The 25,643-nt window shown below is 39.8% G+C and overlaps 1 protein-coding gene across 15 annotated transcripts in view; it reads left to right on the top strand.

The window, feature by feature from the left end:
* Positions 1-25,643, top strand: part of PLCB4 (phospholipase C beta 4) — a 442,280-nt gene that overhangs the window by 372,992 nt on the left and 43,645 nt on the right. For all 15 annotated transcript variants that reach the window (XM_030915446.1, XM_030915447.1, XM_030915444.1 and 12 more), the window contains 7 exons: positions 684-772; positions 2,133-2,283; positions 8,727-8,776; positions 8,922-8,987; positions 18,074-18,189; positions 22,141-22,216; positions 24,359-24,534. In XM_030915446.1, the coding sequence (XP_030771306.1) occupies positions 684-772; positions 2,133-2,283; positions 8,727-8,776; positions 8,922-8,987; positions 18,074-18,189; positions 22,141-22,216; positions 24,359-24,534 (724 nt within the window). The remainder of the gene's footprint in view (positions 1-683; positions 773-2,132; positions 2,284-8,726; positions 8,777-8,921; positions 8,988-18,073; positions 18,190-22,140; positions 22,217-24,358; positions 24,535-25,643) is intronic.

Below are 25,643 nucleotides of genomic sequence, written 5' to 3'. Positions count from 1 at the left end.
ACAAGAATAATTTTGCCTTCTATAGTAAGAGTAAATTATACACAATTATATGCAACTCTGAAAGTACTTTGAAATCTTCAAATGACATTAATATAAAATATGAAATTCTACTGTCTTTTAAGTTCAGGTTATACCTGAAAAAACACTAGAGAAAGATTTCATTTTGTCTACCATGGAACCAAAATTGACTTTGAACATGTATTATCCTTCTGTATTGAAAAATAAGACCTACGTGCCTCAGGTACTTTTTACGTTCATCATCTCATTGAATTATCACGATTATTCTTCAGGACAGGTGGTATCCTTCCTAATTTCCAGATAAAGAAACTGAGGCTGGGGACATTAATCAACTTGCTGAAAGTCACACACAAGTGAAAAAACAGTCAAGAACCCACACACTTCATTCGGTTTGTCCTGACACTCTGCCTCTTTCATATCGGGAAAAACTAAAGGGAAAAAAGAGACAATAAAAACATCCTCTGGTCTTTGGCCCTTGCTTTTACTCCTTTCTTGTTTTCTGCAACTAGCTGTGCCTTCCTCAGTGTGTCTTATGTCCTAGGAAAAGATTGTTAACAGAAAGCACAACAGGTATCCAGGATTGTAGTTTATTAAACAGAGTTTTCTTGAATATTTTCAGTAAAACAGAGAATTAACAGCTCATTGGGTTTTTTCTTTTTCCCTAGATATTGTGGATGCTTTATCAGATCCAAAGAAATTTCTCTCAATTACAGAAAAGAGAGCAGACCAAATGAGAGCTATGGGAATTGAAACTGTAAGTAGAAATGGTTGATTAAAGATGGCTAAGTTGTGGGAGTTTGATTATCAAACAGTGTTTACAAAAGCAAGATAAAGATATGAATTAGCAAATTTAAGGAATAATGAATTAGCCATTTTAAAACTGAGCTCATCAATTCAACAATAGTTGACTTCCTACAAAAGTGTGGCATGTTTAATAAAATGTGACTACCATCAGAAAAATCCACTTCATCATCAGTGGCTTAACTCACATCTGGGGACCCCTTCCCCATTAGAAAGAAAATGAAAAACATTTTGTTATGCTTTTAGGAAAGTTTAAAATGTAGGTGGAGCATTTCTAATCAGAAAATCCAACATCTGAAATGTTCCAAAATTCAAAAAATTCACTTTTTGAGTGCTGTCATGAGATAGTCATACCTTTGCTTTTTGAAGGTTCACTGTGCATAAACTTTCTTTCATGAACAAAATTACTAAAAATATTGTATAAAATTACCTTCAGGCTGTGTGTAAGAAGTATATAAAACATTAATGAATTTTCTGTTTAGACTTGGGTCCGTTCCCCAAGATACCTCATTATGTATATGCAAATGTTCCAAAATCTGATATCCAAAACATTTCTGGTCTCAAGCATTTTAGATAAGGAATATTCAAACTGTACTGTTTCTGTGATACACTAAAATACCAGTTATCCCAGTTAAGTGAATTAATGATAATTGCTTTTTATTTTTAGTTATTTATTGTTTAACAGATAGGATCTCGCTGTGTTGCCCAGGTTAGAGTGCAGTAGTGTGATCATAGCTCACTATGAACTTAAACTCCTGGGCTCAAGCCATCCCTCCACCTCAGCCTCCTGAGCAGTTGGGACTACAGATGCGTGCCACTGTACCTGGCTAATTTTTTTACTTTTTTTGTCAAAACAGGTTTCACTCTGTAGCCTAAGTTGGTGTCAAAGTCTTGGCCTCAAGCAGTCCTCCCACCTTGACCTGCCAAAGCGTTGAAATTACTGGTGTGAACTACCATGCCCAGTCAAAATGGCATTTATTACTGATTTTTCACTGTTTTCCAGCCTTGCATCCCAACCTTCTCCCATTCCAGTGCACATGTGGGTTGTTCCTTTGTTTTTAAATGTTCTCTTTACCAGACTCCTCAGTTTGGAATGGATGTAGCATCTCTCCAATAGCTAGAAAAAGAGAAAGTATTCTCTGCTTGTTAAGAAGTTGGATCTTCTTTCCTTGGCTGGATCCTTTGCCTTTAAGAGAGTAGAAGTCTAGGAAGGGTATAGTAGAAGTTTACTGGATTCAGTAAAATAAAGAATGTACAAGATATTTGACCTTGAGTGACATTCATTTGGGTCAATGTAAATGTTTCTGTTCTAGAGTGACATAGCCGATGTGCCCAGTGACACTTCCAAAAATGACAAGAAAGGAAAGGCCAACACCGCCAAAGCAAACGTGACCCCTCAGAGTAGCTCTGAGCTCAGACCAACCACCACAGCTGCCCTGGCCTCTGGTGTGGAAGCCAAGAAAGGTGAGAGAGAGCCATTGGGCTCCTTTTCTTCTGCACCCACCTTGATTACACAGGGTACAATATCTACAACTTTAGGAAATATATAAATTCTAAGTTCTTTGTGGGAAAGAACCTTTTACACAGTGATGTTAACTAATTCATCCCCACTCTCTTCCAGACCCTCCCATAGGTACTTATCTGGACAGGCAGTGGGCTCATGAACCAACAGAGTTATCACTATTGGACATTTCTAAATTCTCATACTGACCATTTCCCCCCATAAGTAGATGTTTAGCACCCATGATTATTTGCTTGTAAAATTATCAAATGAGCACTTGAAGGCCAATTCCATGTGGTTACCTCTGGATGAAAAGAAAGATCATTAAGAGGTGTCATCAGCCAATGTGTAGGGAAACAACTGTGCTGGTTATTTTAATTGGTTTCCATTCTAATTGGTCAGACATCCCTTGATTGGGTGGTGCCCATTCCATATTGGAGAGAAAGGGAGCAGGGAGAATGCTGATAGGGAGTGGCAAGGAGTTCATCTTTCCTGTTCTGGAAAGAATTCTGGGGTCACCCTGAGAAGGTCATGGGAAATGAGTCAAAGAAGTATTTTAAGAAAATTATAGTCTTGGCAGAAGAATTCATTGAAAGTGGGCATGCTAAGGGCAAGGTAAGAATTATGACACTCATGCTTCTGTTATAACACACCTATCACATTGTGTTAATAGAGTATTAACAACCAGAGAATGAGGTTATTGCAGGTGAGACCACACCTCATCATCAGTGTGTCCCTGGAACCATGCCTAGTTAAGATATAGTAATCTATTTTCTTGGGAAGTAAAGGGCTGTTTAATGAATGATAGGGACAAGGAAGTCTGGATTAAGTTGGAAATTGTCAAAAGGAAGAATAGAAATAAGTTGGCAGCTTGGATATGGGCCTTAGGGAAAAAGGGGCTTTGTGGTAACTCAGACTGCATGGACAAATCCCAGAGACAGATGGTACCATTGAGAGAAGTAGAGGAGTTAGGAGGAGGAGCTGCTTTTGGTAAAGAAGATGATTTTGGTCCTGTATATCACTGAGGTCAAGCTGTTGCTGATACATTTGGGCAGAAATATGCAATTAGCAAATCTATGCCAGGTAGAGAAGAAGAAGGAGGGATAGAGAAACAGAATAAGTGTACTTAGAAGGCAGAATGAATGGGAAAAAAGAAAAAAGAGAGGTCTGTGTTCTAAGAAGAATTAGTTTTGCAAAGATGCTGTAGATAAGTCCAGAGAAGTGAGGACTACAAAATTATTGTTGAACCAGGAATGATTGAATGATGAAGGTAGAAACACGATTAGAAAAATGTGAGACATAATTTAAGACATAAGATGGTTGTTCTGGAGGACAGTGGCATGTTGGTAGGAACTAATAAAGGAAAACAAGGAAAATGCAAAAGAGAGTACATGGTAAAACAAGACCATAAGGAAGATCTGAATCAACAAAATGGGTGAAATTCAGCTGGATAAGGAAGGAAGAGATATGTTCGATCTGAACCAAGAAGAATGATGAGTGAATAGAAGTTTCAGGATAGACAGGAAGAATTCTGACAGATGGTGTATCAGTCAGCTTATGCTGCATGACATATGACCTCAAATTTTAGTAGCTTCAGACATTGAGATCATGTTTCACTGGGTTGGTTGGTCTAAACTGGTTTGGCTAATCTCTGTGTCTTGTTATGCACCTGTGATCAGCTGATAGGTTGACTGGAAGGTAGATGTGGGATGACCTTATGCACACATCTGTCATTTGGCAAGTTGTTTCACATCATCCTGAAGCCTGAGCAGGCTTATTCATATGGTACTCCCTGAGTTTAAAGAGCAGCCCTTTTCCAGCCTCTGCTGGTATATCATTGACCATAGCAGGTCACAAAGTGAACCAATATTCAAGGGGGAAAGAAGTAGACTCTACCTCTTGATTAGAAGGGAAATAAATAGTGGTCATTTTTGTAGTATAACATAGATAGATTCTATCTGATCTAAGAAGTTGGTTAGGTGGCTGCTCTCTGCTGAGAAAGGTAGAGGTAGAACTGAAAAACAACAGTATGGAAAAGCTTTGGAGTTGCCACTGACTGGAATAGAACGATCCACAAGAAATAAGGAGGAGGTCTGCCACATAGCACACAGGACCCTGGTGAGGGTTGGTGGTGTGTATTAAGTTGATGTAGCTTGATCTCATTACTTCTTCAGCAGTGCCCAGAAACTCAGCAACAACTATGGACAAAGTACAGCTTAGGGAATTGCAAGCCTGAAATTATCATAATGTGTATGGTCTGGGACCAAAAGATTGAAGAGCATTAAGTTATGACATTGTAACAGTGGGCTATTGCTGTGTAACAAGCAACTGCAAAAGTCAGAAATTTAAATAAAGTAAGCGTGTATTATAGCTCATGAGGTTGTCTGGGTGGCTTTTCTGGTAACGGGTGGATTAGTATCAGTGACTCAGCTAATCTTAGCTATGCTTATTCAAATGTTTGGGGTTCAGCTAAGGTGTCATTGGCTGGGACAAGTGGGCTGTCTTCCTTGTGAACTCTCATCTTTCATCAGCTTAGCCTGGGCTTGTTCACATGGTAGTTGTAATATTCTAAAATGGAGGTGAAAGTACAGATGCTCCTTGACTTATGACAGAGTTACATCCTCATAAGCTGAACATATCGTTAAGTCAAAAATGTGTTTAATACCTAAGCTACTGGACATCATAACTTAGCTTAGTCTAGCCTATTTAAAATGTGCTCAGAACACCTACATTAGTCTACAGTTGGGCAAAATCATCTAACACAAAGCCTATTTTATAATGAAGTGTTAAATATTTTATGTAACTTATTAAGTGCAGTACACTGTAGAGTATACAGCTGACTGAGAGCTGAGGCTTGCTGCAGCCCCAGTGCGTATCTCTAGCTTAGGAAAAGATCAAAATTCACAATTCAACATATGCTTTCTACTGAATGCATATCACTTTTTCATCATCGCAAAGTTGAACCACTGTAAGTTGGGGACCATCTGTATGTCAGGTTCCTTGATGAGTCCTAGACCTAGAACTGGCATGACATTCTTTCCACTACATTCCATCATCTCAAGCAAGTCACATGGCCCAGCCCAGATTCAAGAGTTGGGGAAACAGATTCCACATCTTGATGGGAGGAGTTCCAAAGTCACATGTAAGTAGGTGTGGAAACAGGGAGCGGTGGAATTTTTTGGCCATTTTTGCACTCAGTCTGCCACCCTGATCATAATTTATAGGTTAATGTTCCAGGGGGGTAGATACTAGAGGAGAGAGACTTTGCTAGGAAAGGAAAAGGTTAAAGGGAACCAGAAACAAGATGAAAGTAAAAAGCTTGCTTGGTAGGTGTGAGGGAGTGAGTGAAGTTGGCAGGATAGAGATTGCAGTCAGAAAGAGGTCCCTCTAAGTACATATCTTGGAGGAGGGGCAGTTGCAAGCAGTGTTAACATCCCATTTACAACTGTCAGTGGGAGGTGAGGTAAAGTGGAGATGAAGATTTCTAGAATGGAAGGCATCATGGAAATAGAAAGGAAAGTCACCCAGCATATTCTTCTCATGCATATTGAATCACTGTGTCGGATGTCTGGGAGTGCCTGCATAGGAAAACCACAAGTCAGATACTGAAGTTCATGGGGCAGGGCAGTGTGTGACCTAGAAGGACACATGTGGAGGTAGCTAGGCTCAGTAGAGCCTGGTGTAAGTGAGAGGTCTGTTCTTTTGTATGATAGCTTTTAGGAGAATGGCATGGAAGTACAAAAGAGAAGTTTGTAGGTGTTTTTACCACGCTTCTCCATGGATTGGGGTGGGGTGGGGAGTAAAGCCTTTGGGGGAAGAGATGTCATTTGAGAAAGCAAGCTTCCATTTCTTTCCAGAAAACTGTCTTAATTTGAGTCACCCCAAAGCAGACCCTGAGAGAAGGCTTCCAGTGCAAGTAGTTTATTCTGGGTTGCAGTGGACGCAGATAGAGGTATGAAGAAGTGACACCAGGGAGGGAAAGCAGTCAGTAATTAGAATGTTTTAAAGCCAGTTGCCAGGAGGCACCTAGAACTTAATGTCCTGGAGAACCTCTGCGGGCTAGTATTGGACGTACTTCTCAGAGGTCTCCTCTTAGAGGGAAGAGGGAGCTGGGGAATGTATACCCTGACTCCTGTCAGCCTTTTCTTGAGGGTTCCCGTGGAAGGGGTAAATTCTTGACATTCAAACACTGGCAATTGGAAGTGAACTAGAAGAGCTGATGTAGACAGGGCCTGGCGTGTGGCTGGAGCAGACAGCGTTTGCTACAGACATCTATGAAGGTGGGGAGGTGTGAAATTCCAAACTGTTTTTCTTAGACATTCAGCCAAACGGCAACGACTGCACCAACACGACTTTATTTTTCTTTCTGATTTTAAGAACAAAGGATTAAGAAAACCCAGCTCCTAATTTCCAGATTAGCGATTAAGAGAAAACAAGTTATTGTTAAGGAACTATGCTGATAAGAACAAAAATTTTATGTAGTCAAACTTCAATTAGCCAAAACCTTTGGAGCCCCAAATGTGCTGCCTAACCTACTTTCATACCATGGAAGCCTGTAGACCTGCACGGTCCTCTATAGTAGCCACTAACCACATGGGGCTATTTGAATTTCTTTAACAATTAACTTAAAAGTTAAACCTTGAGTTCCTCATTCACACTAGCCACATTTCAGGTGCTCAAGAGCCACAAGGGGCTAGAGGCTGTCAGTTGGACAGACCCATGCGTGGAACATTCCCATTATCATGCAAAGCTCTATGAGGAAGCCTGTTCTTGGCACGAAGATGGAACTGCCCTCTTCTGTAGAGTGTGGGGTTTTTTTCTAACTAAATCACTTATGGGAACCAAAATTTTTACAAATTGTGTCTTTCCCCCAAAACCAGGTAATTGAGAGAAGTTTATGTTTTTGTAGGTTTCTTTTAATCAAGATTTAGCTGAACCAAGAACAAAAAATAAAATAAAAATTGAGAGAGAGAGAGAGTAAGTTTCATCAGACTGGGTCAAACTCTTAGAATTTGCTAGATCTCTGGAGAACCTTGCATACTCCCCAAATCCTGTATGTTCATTTTTACAGATGAGCGAGCTGAGGCCTAAAGACAGGGAGCTCTTTGTGTGCCGGGAGTCACTCTCTTGCCTTACCCTGCCTCAGTCCCTGGGGAGATAGCTTGTGAAGGCCGACTTAGGAGATCAGTAGAGAGCCCCCATGGACCCTTGACACCCTGATCATAAAATGTTACAGATCACAAGGCTGATTTCCCTCAGCCAAAACTTTCCTCCTGCGGCCTGACCACCCTGTCATTGAATGTGCACATCTTAAAATGAATAAAAGGGAAAAACAAGAGACTGGGACTTGATGCCTATCTCTCTTAAATATATCATACCTAGCCTTTGGGATTCTAATGGAAATCAATTATAGCACAGAGTGCACATTCATTTTGTTTGCCTAAGATGAAAATCTGCAGTCAAACAGAAACTGTTTGAGGATCTGGCTACAAATGTTGCTATGACAACACCTGGGTTAGCATCACTCAGACGGTAGGATGACTTAGTGTATTACCCTAGCTCCTCCTGATAGCCTCCTGTTATACACTGGCTTAATTTTATTCGTTCCTGTATGTTTAAGGCATTGCTATGCTCAATAGCACATTGCTTAAATGCTAAGATTGAATTTGGTAAAAGGGAGAACCCAGAAGAAAATGTTTTCTTCTGTCATGATGACTGAATTGAGAATAGAGTTGGGAATTAGTTGACTGGTATGATATGCCTTGAAATACAGAGGTAAGAGTAAGGATAATAGATGCTTTGGTGCCTGATCAGCTTCCCTTTATGGGTTCACTATGCCATCTCCCGCTCCTATGAATTTTGGCTGATTGGGCATTTCACTGCCCTTCTCCAGAGAATTGCCCTGGGACCATGAGAGTTCCCTTGCCTGAAAGGTTTTGTGAAACCTCTATAGCTCTCAGCTGATTGATCCAGGGTTACAAAAGCCCAGCCTCTTTTCGCCAAGGTGGAACGACTCTTGGGTGCCATTTGTACTGAAGAGCTCCCTGTAGGATCAGACTGAGGCTGTATTTCAACTAGAAACACACCCTACCTTCTTCCTCTGCCCCGCTCCACTTCCTTCATTCCCTTAGGGGTTTCTCCTGAGAGTCTGCCCTCAATCAATCACATGCACATGAATCCCCTTCTTAGGCTCTGCTTGTAGGAAACCTGACCTAAGTTAAGACATGCAACATTTCAATTGTCCAATTAATTGCTTTGTAATAGGAACTTAAGATGTTTATATTTATCACATGTAAAGCTGCTTCAAAGTCTTTCCATGAGATTTCAATATGTCAATTCTATATTATCAGTTATTCTCTCTAGTTTTTAGTATACATAGTGACTTAATTTTTTTGTTGTTGTTTAGGTATTGAACTTATCCCTCAAGTAAGGATAGAAGATTTAAAGCAGATGAAGGTAAAATTGCTTGACTATTTTGCAAGCACTCTTGTATTACACATATTGGTGACACCGATATATTTTTGTTTCTCACCAAGTGTAATCATTGTGGTTACAAAAAAAGAAAAAAAAAACTATTTTTGATTCTATTTTTCTCCCAAAGGCTTACTTGAAGCATTTAAAGAAACAGCAGAAAGAGCTAAATTCTTTAAAGAAGAAACATGCAAAGGTACAGTGTTTTAAAGCCGCTATTTTGTGTTATGTATGGATGAATCATTTGTAGCCAAAAACACTACTTTGAAGCTGATACCAGACCATTTAACAGCAATAACTCATTCTAACTGGTTAACAATGAAATTAAAAAATAGAATCTGTTTGGGAGTGCTTGTCACTGGTTTGTAGTCTGCATTTCTAACAATTCTTTCAAATGCATAGCAAAGCTTCATCCATTTAAAAATTGTTTCACTAGGCCAGGCACAGTGGCTCATGCCTGTAATCCCAGTACTTTGGGAGGCCAAGGCGAGTGGATCACGAAGTCAGGAGTTCGAGACCAGCCTGACCAACATGGTAAAATCCTGTCTCTACTAAAAATACAAAAATTAGCTGGGCGTGGTGGCATGCCCCTGTAATCCCAGCTACTCAGGAGGCTGAGGCAGGAGAATTGCTTTAACCCAGAAGGCAGACGTTGCAGTGAGCTGAGATCGCGCCATTGCACTCTAGCGTAGGTGACAGAGTGAGACTCCATCTAAAAAAAAAAAAAAAAAAATTAGTTCATGAATAACATGACTATATAAAATATTGAAGAGCAGCTCACAATTCTACCCCACTAGTTACCTAAATTGCCAGGTCACTGTCACATAGTTTGCCATACACAGTGGTGCGTGGAGGGAGATGCTAGCAATCTCTCAACCTCCCTCTCATAGCACCTAGAGAGAGAACACTTGTCACTTTTTCTCCCTTACATAAACCTTGCCCCATTGCCAGCCTACTTCTTGCTTTTTACCCATAAGAAGTGGTCTTTTTTGACAGTGATTATGAAAAATTATAAGAGCTAGTTGCAAATTATAAGACAACAGCAGGAGGTGGCCCCAGGAATTATCCTGTGGGTTGAAAAACTTCACGCCACTCAAACATCATCACTTCCAGACTCCCTCACAGGTAAAGAAGGAAAAGGTAGTACCTCTTTCCTTCCTAAAGACATATAATAACCAGCTGCTGCTGGTAGGATAATGTCTGTCCTCTTCTATTCAGGGCAATGAGAGCAAGAGAAACTTAATTTATAATTTATTAATTTGAAAGAACTTCTGAGTTATTTTAAACTAATCTTGCAGTCCTACTTCTTTATTCTCTGATCCAAGCCTCAATCCAAGGCATGTCTTTCAGAACTTGGCTTGAGTAATGTACCTTTTAATCATTCCACATATTGAGATGCCGAGAACATTGTCTGGAAACCTGTCATTTCTTTAAGAGTTTGTGCTCCTTTGAGAATTTGGGCCTACTCTTATCCTAGTAATGTTCCCTGTATTATTGAACTGCTGGCTCAATGGATTTGCTGATAAAGTCACTTCGCTTCAAAGACTGTTTGTTTCTAAGTTTCATAAATAATTCCATTCAGTGAAATTCCTTACATTGCTCAATGGGATTATTGGAGACAGAACAATTTAAAGTAGGGACTTCTTCAGTGTTGCTGGTTATTGACAACAGGCTGAACTATGGAAAGCCAACAGAAAGAGTAAGAATGAGAAATAAGAAAGAAAGCACCTTAAATGACTTCAGTTATTAGGAATAGAGTGGGTGCCCGTATGCTGCAGCACTATCTAACAGATTTTTCTTGCATTTAAATTGGATCTCTTTTATTGAGCAGACACCTCAGTGGCCTTTGGGCTAGTTGGAAACATAAAGATTTTGGCTTCATTTAATATTTTCTTGAGGCATGGCCAGAAAATGTGCTGTGATGGGTGGTAATAATAGCAACTAGAATTCCTGCATGCTCAATAATTTTCAGATGCTGTACTCAGCACTTTACATGCATTGTCTCATTTAACACTCTCTACCCTATAAGGTAAATTCTATGTGAGTCTCTATTTACATGTGAGGGAATTAGGAATTAGTGAAGTTATCTGATGTCCCAGAGTTAGGAAGCAGCAGAGCTGATATTTGAACCAAAATCAAGAGTCCAGAATCCATATTCTTGCCCCATTCTCCTGTGTAGGATATGGGATGCTTCACTAAGTGGACAAGTTCCCTCACTGGGTCAAATGCAGTGACATCACATGGGACATTATGGAAAATCACTATCAACTTTGGACAGTGTTGATACGTTGCTCATTATCAGGACTGTGACTGAGAAAGGATGCTCCTCAGTTTTTAGAACTTAACCTGCATCGGAGTTGTCTGTTAACTCCCTGGAGCCATCAGGCCCTGCCCAAGCTAACTTCTAAGATGAAGAATATAATGAATATTTACTTGCCTAATATATACTGATGCCAGCTCTGTTAACATGTCTTTAGGCCAGACATGGTGGCTCATGCCTGTAATCCCAGCACTTTGGGAGGCCAAGGCAAGCAGATCTCACCCGAGGTCAGGAGTTCGAAACCAGCCTGGCCAACATGGCAAAACCCTGTCTCTACTAAAAATACAAAAATTAGCCAGGCGTGGTGGCGGGTGCCTGTAATCCCAGTTACTTGGGAGGCTGAGGCAGGAGAATCACTTGAACCCGGGAGGCGGAGGTTGCAGTGAGCCGAGATTGCACCACTGCACTCCAGCCTGGGTGACAAGAGCAAGACTCTGTCTCAAAAACAAAACAAAGCAAAACAAAACAAAACAAAAAAGCAAACAAAAGAAAAACATGTCTTTAAAACTGAAAACTGAAAAGCTGGTTAAAGAGAGGGGCACAATGTGGTGAATCTGTTACCATTGGACATACTTCATGCCTGATCTCCATATGACGTGTTTATCCTAACACTGATTTTTCTGTCAGTCAACACTTTTAAAGTGGCAATACTAGCTTATACATATTGATACTTGCTTAAGCACATATTCTTAGGTATTCTCATAATAGTTATATAAAGGAGTACCATAATTCTATGAGCATATGAGTTTTGTATCGGTTAGCTTTTGCAGGGTAACAAACCACCCTAAACTGTAGTGACTTAAAACAATGACCATTTATTTGGCTCACAATTCTGTGCATCAGCAGTTGGCGCTGGGTTTAGCTGGATGGTTCTTCTGGTCTCAGCTGGATTCACTCATGAATCTGCTGTTACTACCAGTTTGGTTGGCAGATGGAGAACTGGCTGATTTAGGACAGCCTCTGCTAAACCACTTCCTCTCTGCTTTATGTGGTCTCCCGTCTTCCAGCAGGCTAGGCCAGGCTTGTTCACATGGCTGGGGTCCCGAGAGACCAAGCAGATCACGCATGGTTTCTTGTGGCCCCAGCTCAGAACTGACACACCATCGCTTCCACCTCGTTTTTTGGCCAAAGTAGGTCGTAAGTCTGGCCTTATGAGGACTCTACCTTTTGACAGGTCTCAAAGTTACATCAGAAGTGGGATTGAATACAGAAAGGGAAATAACTGTGGCCATTTTTACAGTCTGTCAGCCATTCAACAGATTAGCTTATTAATACTTAAAAAAACACAACTTCATTAAATCACCTAGTTTTTAAGTGGTGGAGTCAGGATTTGAACCAAATTCAGCCTGACTTGAGAACTCAGACTTGTAACCACTACACTCAGCTGCCTCTGATGTTTCCCACACTAATTTTTCTTCTCTTCACACATCTTTTTCTTTATGGTCTCAGTAACAGGTTTTTAAGAGCAATCATGAACCTATCAGGGCACAGATGTCTTGGGTTCCTTCAGGACTGGTTTTTCAACATAAGGTCATTGGGCCAAGGGCTGGAGGCTTTACAAAAAATACGTATTCTAGTGCCTACCTGACACTTAGCTATCATCCCTAAGAAAAGAGTATAGGAAATACATTTTAAATAAACTCCTCTCCTCTGCATGCTAAATTTTGAGGACTGTTTTTTTAGGAACATTATGTAGCACTTTTTACTTTCTCTTGACCCCTTAGTAGAAACCCCACTAATTGCCTGCAAAGACGCTTATCAAGCCTCCCTAAAGAAACAGGTTTTACCCTCTTGCCACATAATAGTGAGAATTAATTCCCCCATCCTTTCTGTGAAAGGACATCTTCAGCTCTTTTATAATAGTTTTCAGCCACCCAACATGAAGCTAAGGCTTACCACCCCAAAACCTTATGTCATAAAATGACCTGCTGAAGAAGAAATATGGCCTGGGCTGCACTCTCCCTACTACTGTGCCCCTGGCCCAAACAGCACTTGGTAGCTAAGAACAGGGACTAGTATTTAGTCTATATCCAGTGACTGTAGGGAGATCTCAGCTCTTACATATTAGCCTAGATCAAGCTTGTCCAACCTGCAGCCCCCAGGCCACATGCAGCTTAGGGTGGCTTTGAATGCAGCCCAACACAAATTTGTAAAGTTTCTTAAAACATTGTAATATTTATGCATAGACCTTTTTTTTTTTTTTTTTTTAAGCTCATTGGCTATCGTTAGTGTCAGTGTTTTACGTGTGGCCCAAGACAATTCTTTTTCCAGGGTGGCCCAGGGAAGCCAAAAGATTGGCCTAGATAAATAATTCTAATTTTTAGATTTAAAAGGAAGCAGAGAATCTATGAACTAAATCTCAGCAGTTTAAGAAATAAATGTGTGGTCCCAAGGCCAGCTTATTTCCAAACTTGCAGGTTAGCTACCAGATGGAAAAGGAACAGTGGTGTGAATGTGAGGTTCTGCCATTTGCAATTAAGTGTGTGATTTGCTGTTAGGATATTGAGAAGAAAAGATGGGGGTAATGACCATTTGTGCCCCAAATGGATATAACAATGCTCATTAAAATGCCTATTTTTGGAAAATGGCAATGGTTAACTGTCTTTGACCCTCTGAGTGTACTGGCAATCAGACTTCTACTTGTCTCTTACTTTCTAGAACCACTTCAATTCGAAATGGAAACTAGGGTAATGGTTTTTCAAGTGTCTATTATATGAGACACAGAAAAAGGAGAATTAATTAATAATAATCCTCCCCCAGCACATGACTAATTGGGATCCAGAGCTACAGTTACTTTTATTAAGAGACAGGCATGCTTTTCAATTGTCCAATGAGGTCAATTTCTTAGAGCCAAAAGTGTAAAATCCAAAGTTGGATACATATCTCCATAACATATTAGAAGTGGAATTACAATTCAAATGCCTATGGGGACCAAGCAGGAAGTAGCTGGGGGAAGTTGGCCAGGTGTTGACTCCACAAAAGCTGGGAGCACTCATCTCTATCCACAGGCCAAGTCAGACTGAGCTACCACCATTGGTGCCTGGAGAGTAGATGGGCCAGTCATGTTCTCTTAGAGGAGAGTCAAAAAATCAGAAAGCTTATCTGAATTTCCTAATCTTTTATTATCAGCCTCTAATTCAACCTCCTTTTGAAACCATGTAGGCAAAAAAAAATCAAAAAAAAACCCCAAAACTAAAAACTACATCTGCAGGCTGGATACGGTCCTTAGGCTACCAGTTTGCAGCATCAACATTAAATGAGTCAAATGAAATGCCTGAGAAGCCTACTAAACTCTGGCATTTTTAGTAAAGCTACTGATGGAAAATTTTTGCTATGCAAGCAATTTAGATGACAGCACCAACACTGTTGTTAAACTCATCAATTTTAATTCATGGTCAGACCTTAGAACCAGACCTATAACTTGGTTTTGCAGTGGAAAGGGGCAGAGACACAGCGGTTGCCCACAGAGTCCACCTATTGGTAATCTCAGAGTTACATACTAAGCAAACATGATTTACTCCAATTTTTCAGCACCCTCTGTGGTGCGATCATTCATGCCCATAGTCACATCAGTCACAAGAATGAATTGCAGCGGCAGTTTTTCCCAAAAGAAGCTGAATTTACTCTTAACTTGGATAAGAAACGTACACAAATTCTTCTAAATGCTGTACGTGTTTTTTCCCCAAAATGTCCCAGTTAAGATTGACTTTAAGTCAATACATTTAATTTTGGTACTCTTGGCTTGAATGAATGAGAAATGTATGTCTCTTCCATAGTTTTTCATGATTTAACTAAGGACCAAAAGAATAAAATCAATAATGGACTTTTTTTTTTTTTAAGCTAAGATGGAGTTAGAGATCATTTCATGCCTCCTTCATTTTATAGCACAAGAAGCTGAGACTTGACCGGAGTCACATGGAAATCAGTAATTAGGATCCCCATTTCTTTCTGAAAGGAGAAGTGGTGTCTGGGAATCAAGTTATCCCGAAACACTTCAGCAATCACTACCTACTGCACAGGGATGGAGTTTTGAGTAAAAAGAGAAACAGAGACAATTTTTCAGGACCAGCTTTCCTGTTACTGACATTAATTGTAATCACTTTCATTCAATATGCTTTCAGTTTTTCAAATTATTTCTGCGTACGTTGGGTAACCTTGCACCTCATAAGCAACTCATGAATTAGGTTAGGCAAAGGTACCTAACTCAGTTTTCTTTTCTTTTCTTTTCTTTTTTGTTTTTTTTGAGATGGAGTCTTGCTGTGTCGCCCAGGCTGAAATGCAATGGCATGATCTCGGCTCACTGCAACCTCTGCCTCCAGGGTTCAAGTGTTTCTCATCCCTCAGCCTCCAGAGTAGCTGGGATTACAGGTGTGTACCACCATGCCCAGCTAATTTTTGTATTTTTAGTAGAGATGGGTTTTCACCATGTTGGCCAGGCTAGTCTTGAACTCCTGACCTCAGGTGATCTACCCGCCTCAGCCTCCCAAAGTGCTGGGATTACAGGCATGGGCTACTGCGTCCAGCCCTAACTTAGTTTTCTAATAAAGACATTGAGGCCTGGGAAGATTTATATGTATTACACAAGGGCAGTTGGTTAATTATTGGCTGAGCTGGGACCACAGTCTAAGACCTCTTGCTATTTTCCCATGCAGACTTTTTACTCATGCAATAAATACTTATTGAGCATCTACTTTGTACCAAGCTTTGTGCCACGTACTGGTAAAGAGAAAAGACCCGCCCTGCCCTTGTAGGGCATATTACATAGAGTTGAATCCATCATAAACAACTTTGTGGTACAAACAGCCCCATTCCTCATATCTAATTGGATTAATAAGGTTCACCAACATATTTTCTTAAGATAAGATCTGTGTCAATTTATTTCCAAGCCTCAAAGTCTCCACTTTCCTGTTCTGCACTAAAATATTTAAAGAAATAGTCTTTACCCTCATTTCAATGATATTTACAAGATAATATAGGACTGTGGCACTTCTGATATATTTTGAGACTTGCAGAAAGCCCCTTATTTATTTATTTATTTTTTTGCCCAGGAAAAATTAACATTCGTGTTATTTTTTCGTCAACCATAATGACTTCTAAATCTTAGAAAGAAGACTAGGAGGAGGGCATTTTAGTAGGTACCAAGGTATTACAAGAGTAGTTAAATATATTCAGGGATACATCAACATGTTCCTCTATTCCTGGAGCAGTAGATCAAGTGTGGAGGAAAGATTTATTGATTTAATTAGTCTGATTGATATCCCTGTCTCAAGTCACTCTCTGTATGTTATCATGGGTATTGAATAGTATAGATAGGTTTGTATGTCACTGTGTTTGGAATAAGCTGTAACACACATTTAAAATGTGATTTACATTAGATTTACTTTTAATCCTAACAACCCTATGAAGTAAGTGTCACTATCCCAATTATAAAGATGAGCATACTCTGGAAAGGTAAGTGACTCGCCCCAGGACTGAAGAATGCATGTCCTTAACCCAGTGCCACATTGCAGAAGCTCTGGCTGAAATGTGTTTATTGGATAAAGCTGCACACACATTGGTAATATGGCTAGATTTATGGGGCATTCCAATAACAAATTAAGCAAGACATTGTTACCGTAAGCCCAGATCACAGCAAGTCCACCTAGCCTTTGACCCCACTCTTAGTTCCTATGTTGAGAATCTTCCTATTCAACATCACCCTTCTCCACTCCTTCTCCTAAAGACAAGAATGCTGAGGCCTTGTGCATGAATGCATTTCTAGGGAATTTGTATATAAATGAATTGTATATCAAGTCCTGTGTTAATTCACTTAATAGCTGGGAAATTAAGGAAGTCTTGGTAAATACTTAAAAATTCCTTCCCCATTTATATGTTATGAAACCTTTAAAAGAAGTTGATGAATTAGATTTGCATAAAGTCAAGCCTACCTTAGAAAGAAAATAAATTTGCTTTTAAATTAAGTCACTCATTTTTTTCAATAAGTGAAAGGAAAGATGACTGTGAGAGGGGTTATATAACCAGAACAACAGGTACACCCATTCCAGTCATGAATAGCATCCCATTTCTCTCGTTCTCAAGAGTAAGATTAGGCTATAACATCAAGTATCATTTAGAGTTGGAACTTTCTGATCGTACTGATTTCCTCTGTGCTTGGGAGGCTGAGCAGCTAAAGAAATCTGATTTCATATAAGTCATGGGCTGTAGCCAAATGCCTTTTTCTTTGTCCAGGAAGAAATAATGTTTATATTGAAATACCTACTTTCCAAAGCATTGCAGCCCCAATTTCAATGATTATGTGAGGCAGATGGGAAAATATTTTAAATGTCTGTAAAACAGAAGACCATAGCTCCTGAACACTTCATCCTCATAAACTGCATCTAGATAAGTAAGCCAGTGAAAATATTAAGTGATGTAGATTCAAATTCAGCTTCTGGTGACAAACACAGTGATGACTCTCGTTATATAATGATGGCATTCAAGAGCTCCAAAGTGTGCAGATGTTTAGAAACCATGTCACGTGATGAATAGTTACATTTAGCATATACAAGAGAAGAAATATGGTGGCTGAACTTGCATGTTTGAGGACTAATGTGTGGAAGGGGCAGTAGGCTAATTACATGCCTCAAACAGCAGAACAGAGATGAATGGGTGGAAATACTACAGAGATGTGTATGTGTAGAAGAAAGGACTTCGAGATGATTGGCACTACCCACTGCTGAGCAGGGGTGCATTTGAATTGGGCGTGTTCACTAGACTGAGGCTAGAGACTCCCAAGTGGGGAATGCCCTTGGACAAAAAAACTAGTGTTGAATGAGAGATCTGGAATCTGCACCGTTCTCAGATTTGGTTACTCCTTGACTTTCTAAATGAAGACTCTAGGGAAGCTGGAAAGTTATGCCAGCCCTATATGGTGTGAGCCATGCTAAGAGTCCAGTTCGTAACTGCAAATCCTTCTTGTTCAGGAGCACAGTACCATGCAGAAGCTACACTGCACGCAAGTTGACAAAATTGTGGCACAGTATGACAAAGAGAAGTCGACTCATGAGAAAATCCTAGAGAAGGCAATGAAGAAGAAAGGGTAATACTGTTTATTTCCTTCTGAAGACTTTCTCTATGTTTATATTTTGTCTTTTCCCACAGTTTTGCTGCTGTTTAGGTCAAGGAAGAACTTAGTGTTGACTTGATTTTCATCATTAAAAATTATCCCTGGAAAGTAAGAAACTCATTCATTTTAAAGCTCTAACATCATAACAGGTCAATGAGTGGATGTAGCTTCTGGTTTGGGGAAGGTTCTCAGCAGAGATTCTGAAATATTTTAATTCATCATAATTAGTTATAATATGAGAAAGAAAGCTTAGCCTCAAATAATTGAAAAAAATACCTCTTTACTCTGAGAATTGATTGTCCTTTTTGATTTTGAACTAATTTTAAATTTACAGAAAAGTTGCCAAAATAGTACAGAGAGTTCCCTTATACCCTTAATTCATTTTCCCTAAATGTTAACATCTCACATAATCATAGTACAGTTGTCAAACCAGGAAACTAACAGTGGTGCAATACCATTAACCAAGCCACAGTGATTTTTCACATTTTGCCAGTTTTTCCACGGTGTGCTTGTTTTCCACTCTGGGATCGCCTCCAAAATTGCACATAGCATTTAGTTGTCATCTCAGTATATGATAATTCCTCAATCTCTCCCTGTCTTTTGTGACTTTCACTTTTGAAGAGTGCTGGTCAGTTGTTTTGTAGAATGTCTCTCCTTTTGGATTTGTCTGATATTTCTCATGATGAGAGTGAGGTTATGCATTTGTGGCCAGCGCACCACGGAAGCGATGCTGCTTCCTTCTCAGTCCATGATATTGGGGAGTTGGGGGGTGACACTGATGTGTCCCATTATTGATGATGTTAACCTGGATGATGTGGTTAAGGTGGTATCTGACAGGTTTCTGCACTCTCAGGTTACTTTTTTCCCTTTATAAATACTTTGGGGAAAATTACGTGAGACCATGCATACGTTCTATTTATCTGAGAAATTATTTTTCCTCCTTTTGACCTTCTCCATGGGTTCTCTCTGTTTTTTATCTCTTTCCTTCAATCCCTGCTGATGTCTTCTAGTTTTCCACAACCTTTGGCATGAGAGAAAAGGAGAATGAGATTTCTTTTTCGTACTTGGGTTTTTTGGTGTTTGGTTTTTGTTTTCTGTTTTTTTGTTTTAACAGTCACTCAAGATATACCCAGAAAATTAAGGTCAGAAAGCAGAACAGATTATGGTGGTTATAATTTTCTTGGACATTGGTTCATATTGCTGAAATTTCAGATCCCAAGATCTAAGTTCATGGCATGAAACCAATGTAATTTGCTTGAGGAGTAAATGGTGGGTAACTAAAATGCCTGCCCTGGACTCAGGCCTCACTATTTGAGAGGTACCTTCATTTTTATTAAAGTTGTATTTTTCAGAAAAATACAAATCAGGCACTGATTATTGAGCATCTGTTATTATGTATCATCTGCCTGTTGTTTTCCCGGCAGGTTTCACTGTGTATCATTGAGGCAGAAATGTGCCTGTTGCTTAGAAAACATTTTGATCTGTATTTTAAGTGAGTGAGTCACCCACCTCAGAGCTCATGTGGCAATATTGGTAGTGATTGCAGTAAGTTTTGAGGAGCTGTGATTCCTCTAGATTGTAACCACATCAGCTTTGGCCTATTTCTTTTTTGTAAATTAATTTTTCATATTTAATGACATTTTAGGCTATAATATTGAAAGTGATGGTGACATAGACTCTAATACCAAGGAGCAAATTGTTGACAACTTTATAGTACTCTCCAAGAATAAGGTTATTTATATTTACAAGATACCTTTTCAAAAAATGTTTCACGCATTTTTGTGGATCGGTTTATTTAGAAACACAGTTTTGGCTTAACGAAACCAAAAATCTTTATTAAGGAGATTTCAGACGCAAGCACCATAGAGTAAATTTCTTTGCTAAAAATAATAGTACAATTTTTGGATTCAATCAATCATGAGTGTTACCTTTAGAAATTTTTTTAAAAAACTGATAAACTATATCTTTACCTCATGATTGTTTTTACTCTCAAAGATAATGTGGGATCAAAATGTAACTTATTATAAACTTGATGGTTTATAATAGAAATGTTCCTGGTGTGACACTTAACCCCCAAAACAGGCTATTGAGTGCTCTTGGAGGTCTCTCAACAAATAAAGCCTTGTTTTATCCTAAATGTAGGTGAGACTGGGAAAGTCTAATCTATAGATTTCTTCCTGAGCCTGTGCTGTCAAATGCAGCACTCCTACCTACCAGGCTCTCCACACAGAGTATTTCCAAGTACTCTAAACAGCAGAATCTTAGCAATACATTAAAAGGTACTTCAAAATCAGACATCAGATACTTTCTTCTGGAAGCCATATCTGAGGAGAGTTTCTCATCATTAATATTGACCGTGGTATCAAGATTGCCTGGACTTGGTCTTGCTATGTCGCCCAGGCTGAAGTGATGTAGCACAATCTTGGCTCAATGCAACCTCCACATCCCAGGTTCAAGCAATTGTCCTGCCTCAGCTTCTTGAGTAGCTGAGACTACAGGCACATGCCACCACGCCCGGCTAATTTTTTGTATTTTTAATAGAAATGGGGTTTCACCATGTTGGCCAGGCTGGTCTTGAACTCCTGACCTCAAGTGATCGACCTACCTTGGTCTCCCAAAGTGCTGGGATTACAAGCGTGAGCCACTGCACCCAGCCTCCCTGGACTTTTAACTGCAACTGAGTTAGTGAAAGGGGAAACTGTGACAGTCCTTGGAGCTTTCTCATGGAGGATCTGTTTTTGAAACAAATGAAAGGTTTTCCCTTACTCTTACCTACTCAGCTGAAAGGAACGATTGACCTGGGAAAGGGAAGTTTTATTCAAGTGCTTCCAGCTTTAGCTAATGACTACCTCTCATATGCTTTCCACTCAAGGATCTTTAAGGTGATGGCAAAAAGATGAATGAGGGGACAAGGAAAGACAAGCTAAACTTGGGAAAATTCTAAATTATGGAAATTATTTTGCATAGCCTGAATATAAAGAAGGTTGATGGACTAGAAAGGGGAAAATAAAATCATGATTTTTATATAAATATTACAAGTGCATACCCTTATACCCACAGATGAGACTGTTGAATAAAATCTCTCATTGCATTTACTGTGAAAGATTGGTGTAGAATTAAGTCATGGGAATGTTTTGGCAGTGCTGCAAACTCACCGAATAAAAGAAGAGGGAAGAAACTTGCTCAGTGCCAGCCATTGAGAAGTGCTAGATTTGATGCGAGACCTTACATTTTTAGAGTAATGATTCTCTCAGAGGAACTCAGAATTATATTATAATGAAGCATTCTCACTTGAGCTATAATAACCTAGAGTATACATGCTAAAGAGGAAGCTCAGGACCTGTTCTTGTTTCAGCAGCAACGTGGATATTCCAAAAGGAAGACATAATCACTGAAATAAGCAGTAATAGTTGCTGGACACTCGCCTAGCATATATTTCCTACTCACAATAGAATAAGAAGCAAAAATTGCCCTATGGTGCCAAGGATTGCTATTTTCTCCTTCACTGGCATATTTAAAAGACAAAAATCTGGCTTTATAACCAAATGGAAGAATGAAAAATTCACTTCAAGGCTGAGGACCTATTTTCCAGTTTTCATCCCAAATAATATTTTATTGAATAAGTGAAAAATAGCTTGAAGAAAAACAGGAACCAAAATGGAAACTGACAACAGCCCCTTAACAATGAAATAATTGTTAGGTTTGAAGTGCCTCTTTGTGTAGTGGTTGAATTGAGTAATCATGAAACAGATAATATTTTGTAAGGTGTGAATCTATTACTAGAAAAACCAGTGTTGCCCAATAAGCCATGACATCTCCTATTTGATGAATATATTATCTTCATCAGAAAGCTTTGTAGCAAAGACCCATGGGAATGGGAAAATATCTAATTTCTGGCATGCATTTTCAACTTTCCATTTTCAGGGGAAGTAATTGTCTTGAAATGAAAAAAGAAACAGAAATTAAAATTCAGACGCTGACATCAGATCACAAATCTAAGGTAAGACAATGCCCATTTTTGTAGCAGTGACTTGCAGAAGACACTTTGTAATTTTTTAGAAGGAGTACCTATTATAAATCAGAAATAACAGTAGCCCAGAGCTGGTCTAGTAGCCTGCAGCTGATCTGAGATGTCAGGGGAGCCCAGGGTTCATATTTGCCTCAGTCTCACTGGCTTTAAGAGCCGTTTCATGGAGTATCTTCTTTTGTCTTGTCTGTTGAACTATACTAACAATATTTATGTTGCCTGCCTCAGAGGCATCAAGTAAAACAATAAATGAAGATACTAAAAGGAAACATTATATATAATACAGAATATACTTCCCTATAGAAATAACATTAAACATAGGACAGAAAACCGCCCAAATTGGTAGTTGATACTTACTCCATCCTAATTTTACATGGAAATTTGGGATGAGAAAAAATTAAGAGGTGATATTCTAAAAGAGAAGCCTAATTACTCACATTTTCTTGAAGACAGGAGAAAGTAGGAGCTTGAGAGACTTTAATCAAGTTTGTGGGCATTTGAGGAACTAATTGTTAAGTCCCAGTTAAGAACAAAAACAGTTCTTCCAGGAATAATAGTTTTTAAATGAAAAGGAAAAAAAAAACCCCAACAACAACTGTTAAAGAAAGCTCCCAAAAATAGCTGTGGTCGAACCAGCCAGCCTCATCTATCTATATGCAGCTGTGTCATCTGGCCCAGTGGCCCTGCTGCATGCATGGAGCAGCCAAGCTGTTCGAGATGTTCTCCTTGGTGGCTGTATATTTTGTAGGGCATGAACTCTATAGAGGCAGTAAGCCACGTGTCTTTAAGAGTTATTCAGCACCTATCTCTTCTTAACTGGAATGTTTGGGAATTAGTAGTCGTGCAAACTGTCATGATTCTTAGATGCTTGGCATCAATAAGAGAAGCCTTGGCAACAGTATCAGTTTGCTTTTGCTGTATAATGAACTGTGTCAATGAACAGCACATTAAAACAACTACTACAGTTTATTTGGTCACAATTCAGTGGGTCAGAAATTTGGGCCGTACTTCTGCTCATTTTGGCTGGAGACACTTGTGTATCTACAGTCAGTCGGGGGCGTATGGCCTTACTTATATATCTGGTAGTTGGCTGGCTGTTGGTTGTTTTCCCACATGACCTATCTACCTCCAGCAGGCTAGCACAGGCTCAGTCACAGGGTAGCCACAGGGATCCAAGCATAGCAGAAGGGCAAGTACTTTCCAGCCTCTGCTTGCATCACATTTGCAACTATCTCATTGGCTAAAGCAAGTCACAGGTCACCCAGATTCAAGGAGCTGGAGAAACAGACTCCAGCTCTTGACAAGAGGCACTGCAAAACCCCATTGCAAAGAGCTTGGATATTGGGTGGGGAAGACTTTCTACCCTACTGTCTATCAGGGTGACACAGTAAGTCATGATCCAGAAATAAAAGTACACACAGCTCTCTATTCAGACATGTGAAATCTTCTGAAAACCCGGAAAGTGAAGCTGGAAAAACTTAAGGTGATAAAGATAATCCTGATGGAATTGGTAAAGGAGCCCAAGGCCTGCAGAAACCAGAGTGGTGGCTGAGTGTGGTGGCTCACGCCTGTAATCCCAGCATTTTGGGAAGCCAAGGTGGGTGGATCACCTGAGATTGGGAGTTCAAGACCAGCCTGGCCAACATGGTGAAACCTGTCTCTACTAAAAATACAAAAATTAGTTGGGCGTGGTGGCACATGCCTGTAATCCGAGCTACTTGGGAAGCTGAGGCAGAAGAATCGCTTGAACCCAGGAGGTAGAGGTTGCAGTGAGCTGAGATCATGCCACTGCACTCCAGCCTGGGCAACAGAGGCAGACTGTCTAAACAAAACAAAACAAACAAATAAACAGAAAACAAAACAAAGTGTGTGAGACAGTGAAATAAGGGTTCACAGTTAACTATTCAGAGCCAAAGCAATTGATTTATTTTAATAAGCAATAACTTCCTGCTACCCATTGATTAATACATATTATTTTTTGGTGGTTATAGGTGTCTCATGATTCACCAAGTAAATTGGTGGGAGGAATCTGAAACATCTGAATAATGTTGTGCTTTTGGGTTCATACCTGACCTATGAGGATTACAATGGCACTGTCCCCTTTTTTCCAAACAGGTCAAAGAGATTGTAGCACAGCACACAAAGGAATGGTCAGAAATGATCAATACCCACAGTGCTGAGGAGCAAGAAATCCGAGACCTGCATCTCAGCCAGCAGTGTGAGCTGCTGAAAAAGCTACTCATCAGTGCCCACGAGCAACAAACCCAGCAGCTGAAACTGTCCCATGACAGGTGGGGGAATTGCCATCTCCAGAGTTAACATCTAATCTTTAAAAACAAAAGCTGATTTTGTGTATATAAGAGAGAACCAAGGTAATAAGTGAAATCAATTTGACATGCAGCATGTAGCTCTTTCATGTATCTCATCATATGGCTGATTATGAGCAAGATGAGCTATAAGAAATGGCCACCACGGGCCAGGTGCAGTGGCTCACACCTGTAATCCTAGTGCTTTGGGAGGCCAAGGCAGGAGGATTACTTGTGCCCAGAAGTTTGAGACATCTCTATTTTAAAAAAAGAAACAAGAAATGGCCCCTACCATCATAAGGCTTACAGGTGTTGACAGGATACTACACCCATGTGAAAAGTTAAATCAGATAACAAAGTAGCATATGACACATATTTTTAAATGTCATGGGCACTACGGGCATCCAGCTCAGAGGAGCTCTACCTTTTCAGGGTGGTCACAGAGACTTTTCAGAATGGTAAGGCTGGAACTGGCCTTTGGAGAATGATCTGGAGTCTCTTAGGAAGAAAAGACACACGGAGAGATAAAGATCAATCAGTTGAGTTCTTAGAGTGACCAGGTTCTGATCATTTAATGGCTACCTGTGGAGAGAGCCTCCCTTTCCCTTCCTTACAGTGTTAGGACTTCTGTGAATTTTGGAAAGATAGACCTGATTAAGAAACAGCAAAGTATCAGTTTATTTTGCCCTGTGCCCACTTCAGCAAAGTGAATATTGCATTTGAAATACTGCAAGCCATGAGCTGGACTTATCCTTGAGCAGAAGAAGGTTGGTGTTTGTTACATCTTTATCATAGCTCGGTTGCCCCTTGCTTGGTTCTCACTTAGTGCCTACCATATGCCACAGTTAGGGTCTATTGAGACACAACAGGAGTAGAAAATAGAAGCATTATACAAATAAATCAAACAAAAAGGGTTTTTAATGCCAACTGCATAAATTATCTGGCTGCATGCCCAAATTCCCAGTGTTACTTTGGAGCGACAGATACCACCACAAGAACAAAGTGTTTTTGCTGTGGTTTCCAATTCTCATTTGAGGTAACTAAATGAGGTCTCACATACTCCATTTTCTGTGGGATAATGTGCTGTACCCCCA

Source organism: Rhinopithecus roxellana, chromosome 13 (assembly GCF_007565055.1).
Source record: "Rhinopithecus roxellana isolate Shanxi Qingling chromosome 13, ASM756505v1, whole genome shotgun sequence".
Taxonomy (NCBI): Eukaryota; Metazoa; Chordata; class Mammalia; order Primates; family Cercopithecidae; genus Rhinopithecus; species Rhinopithecus roxellana.
This window is presented reverse-complemented; position numbering and strand designations above follow the sequence as displayed.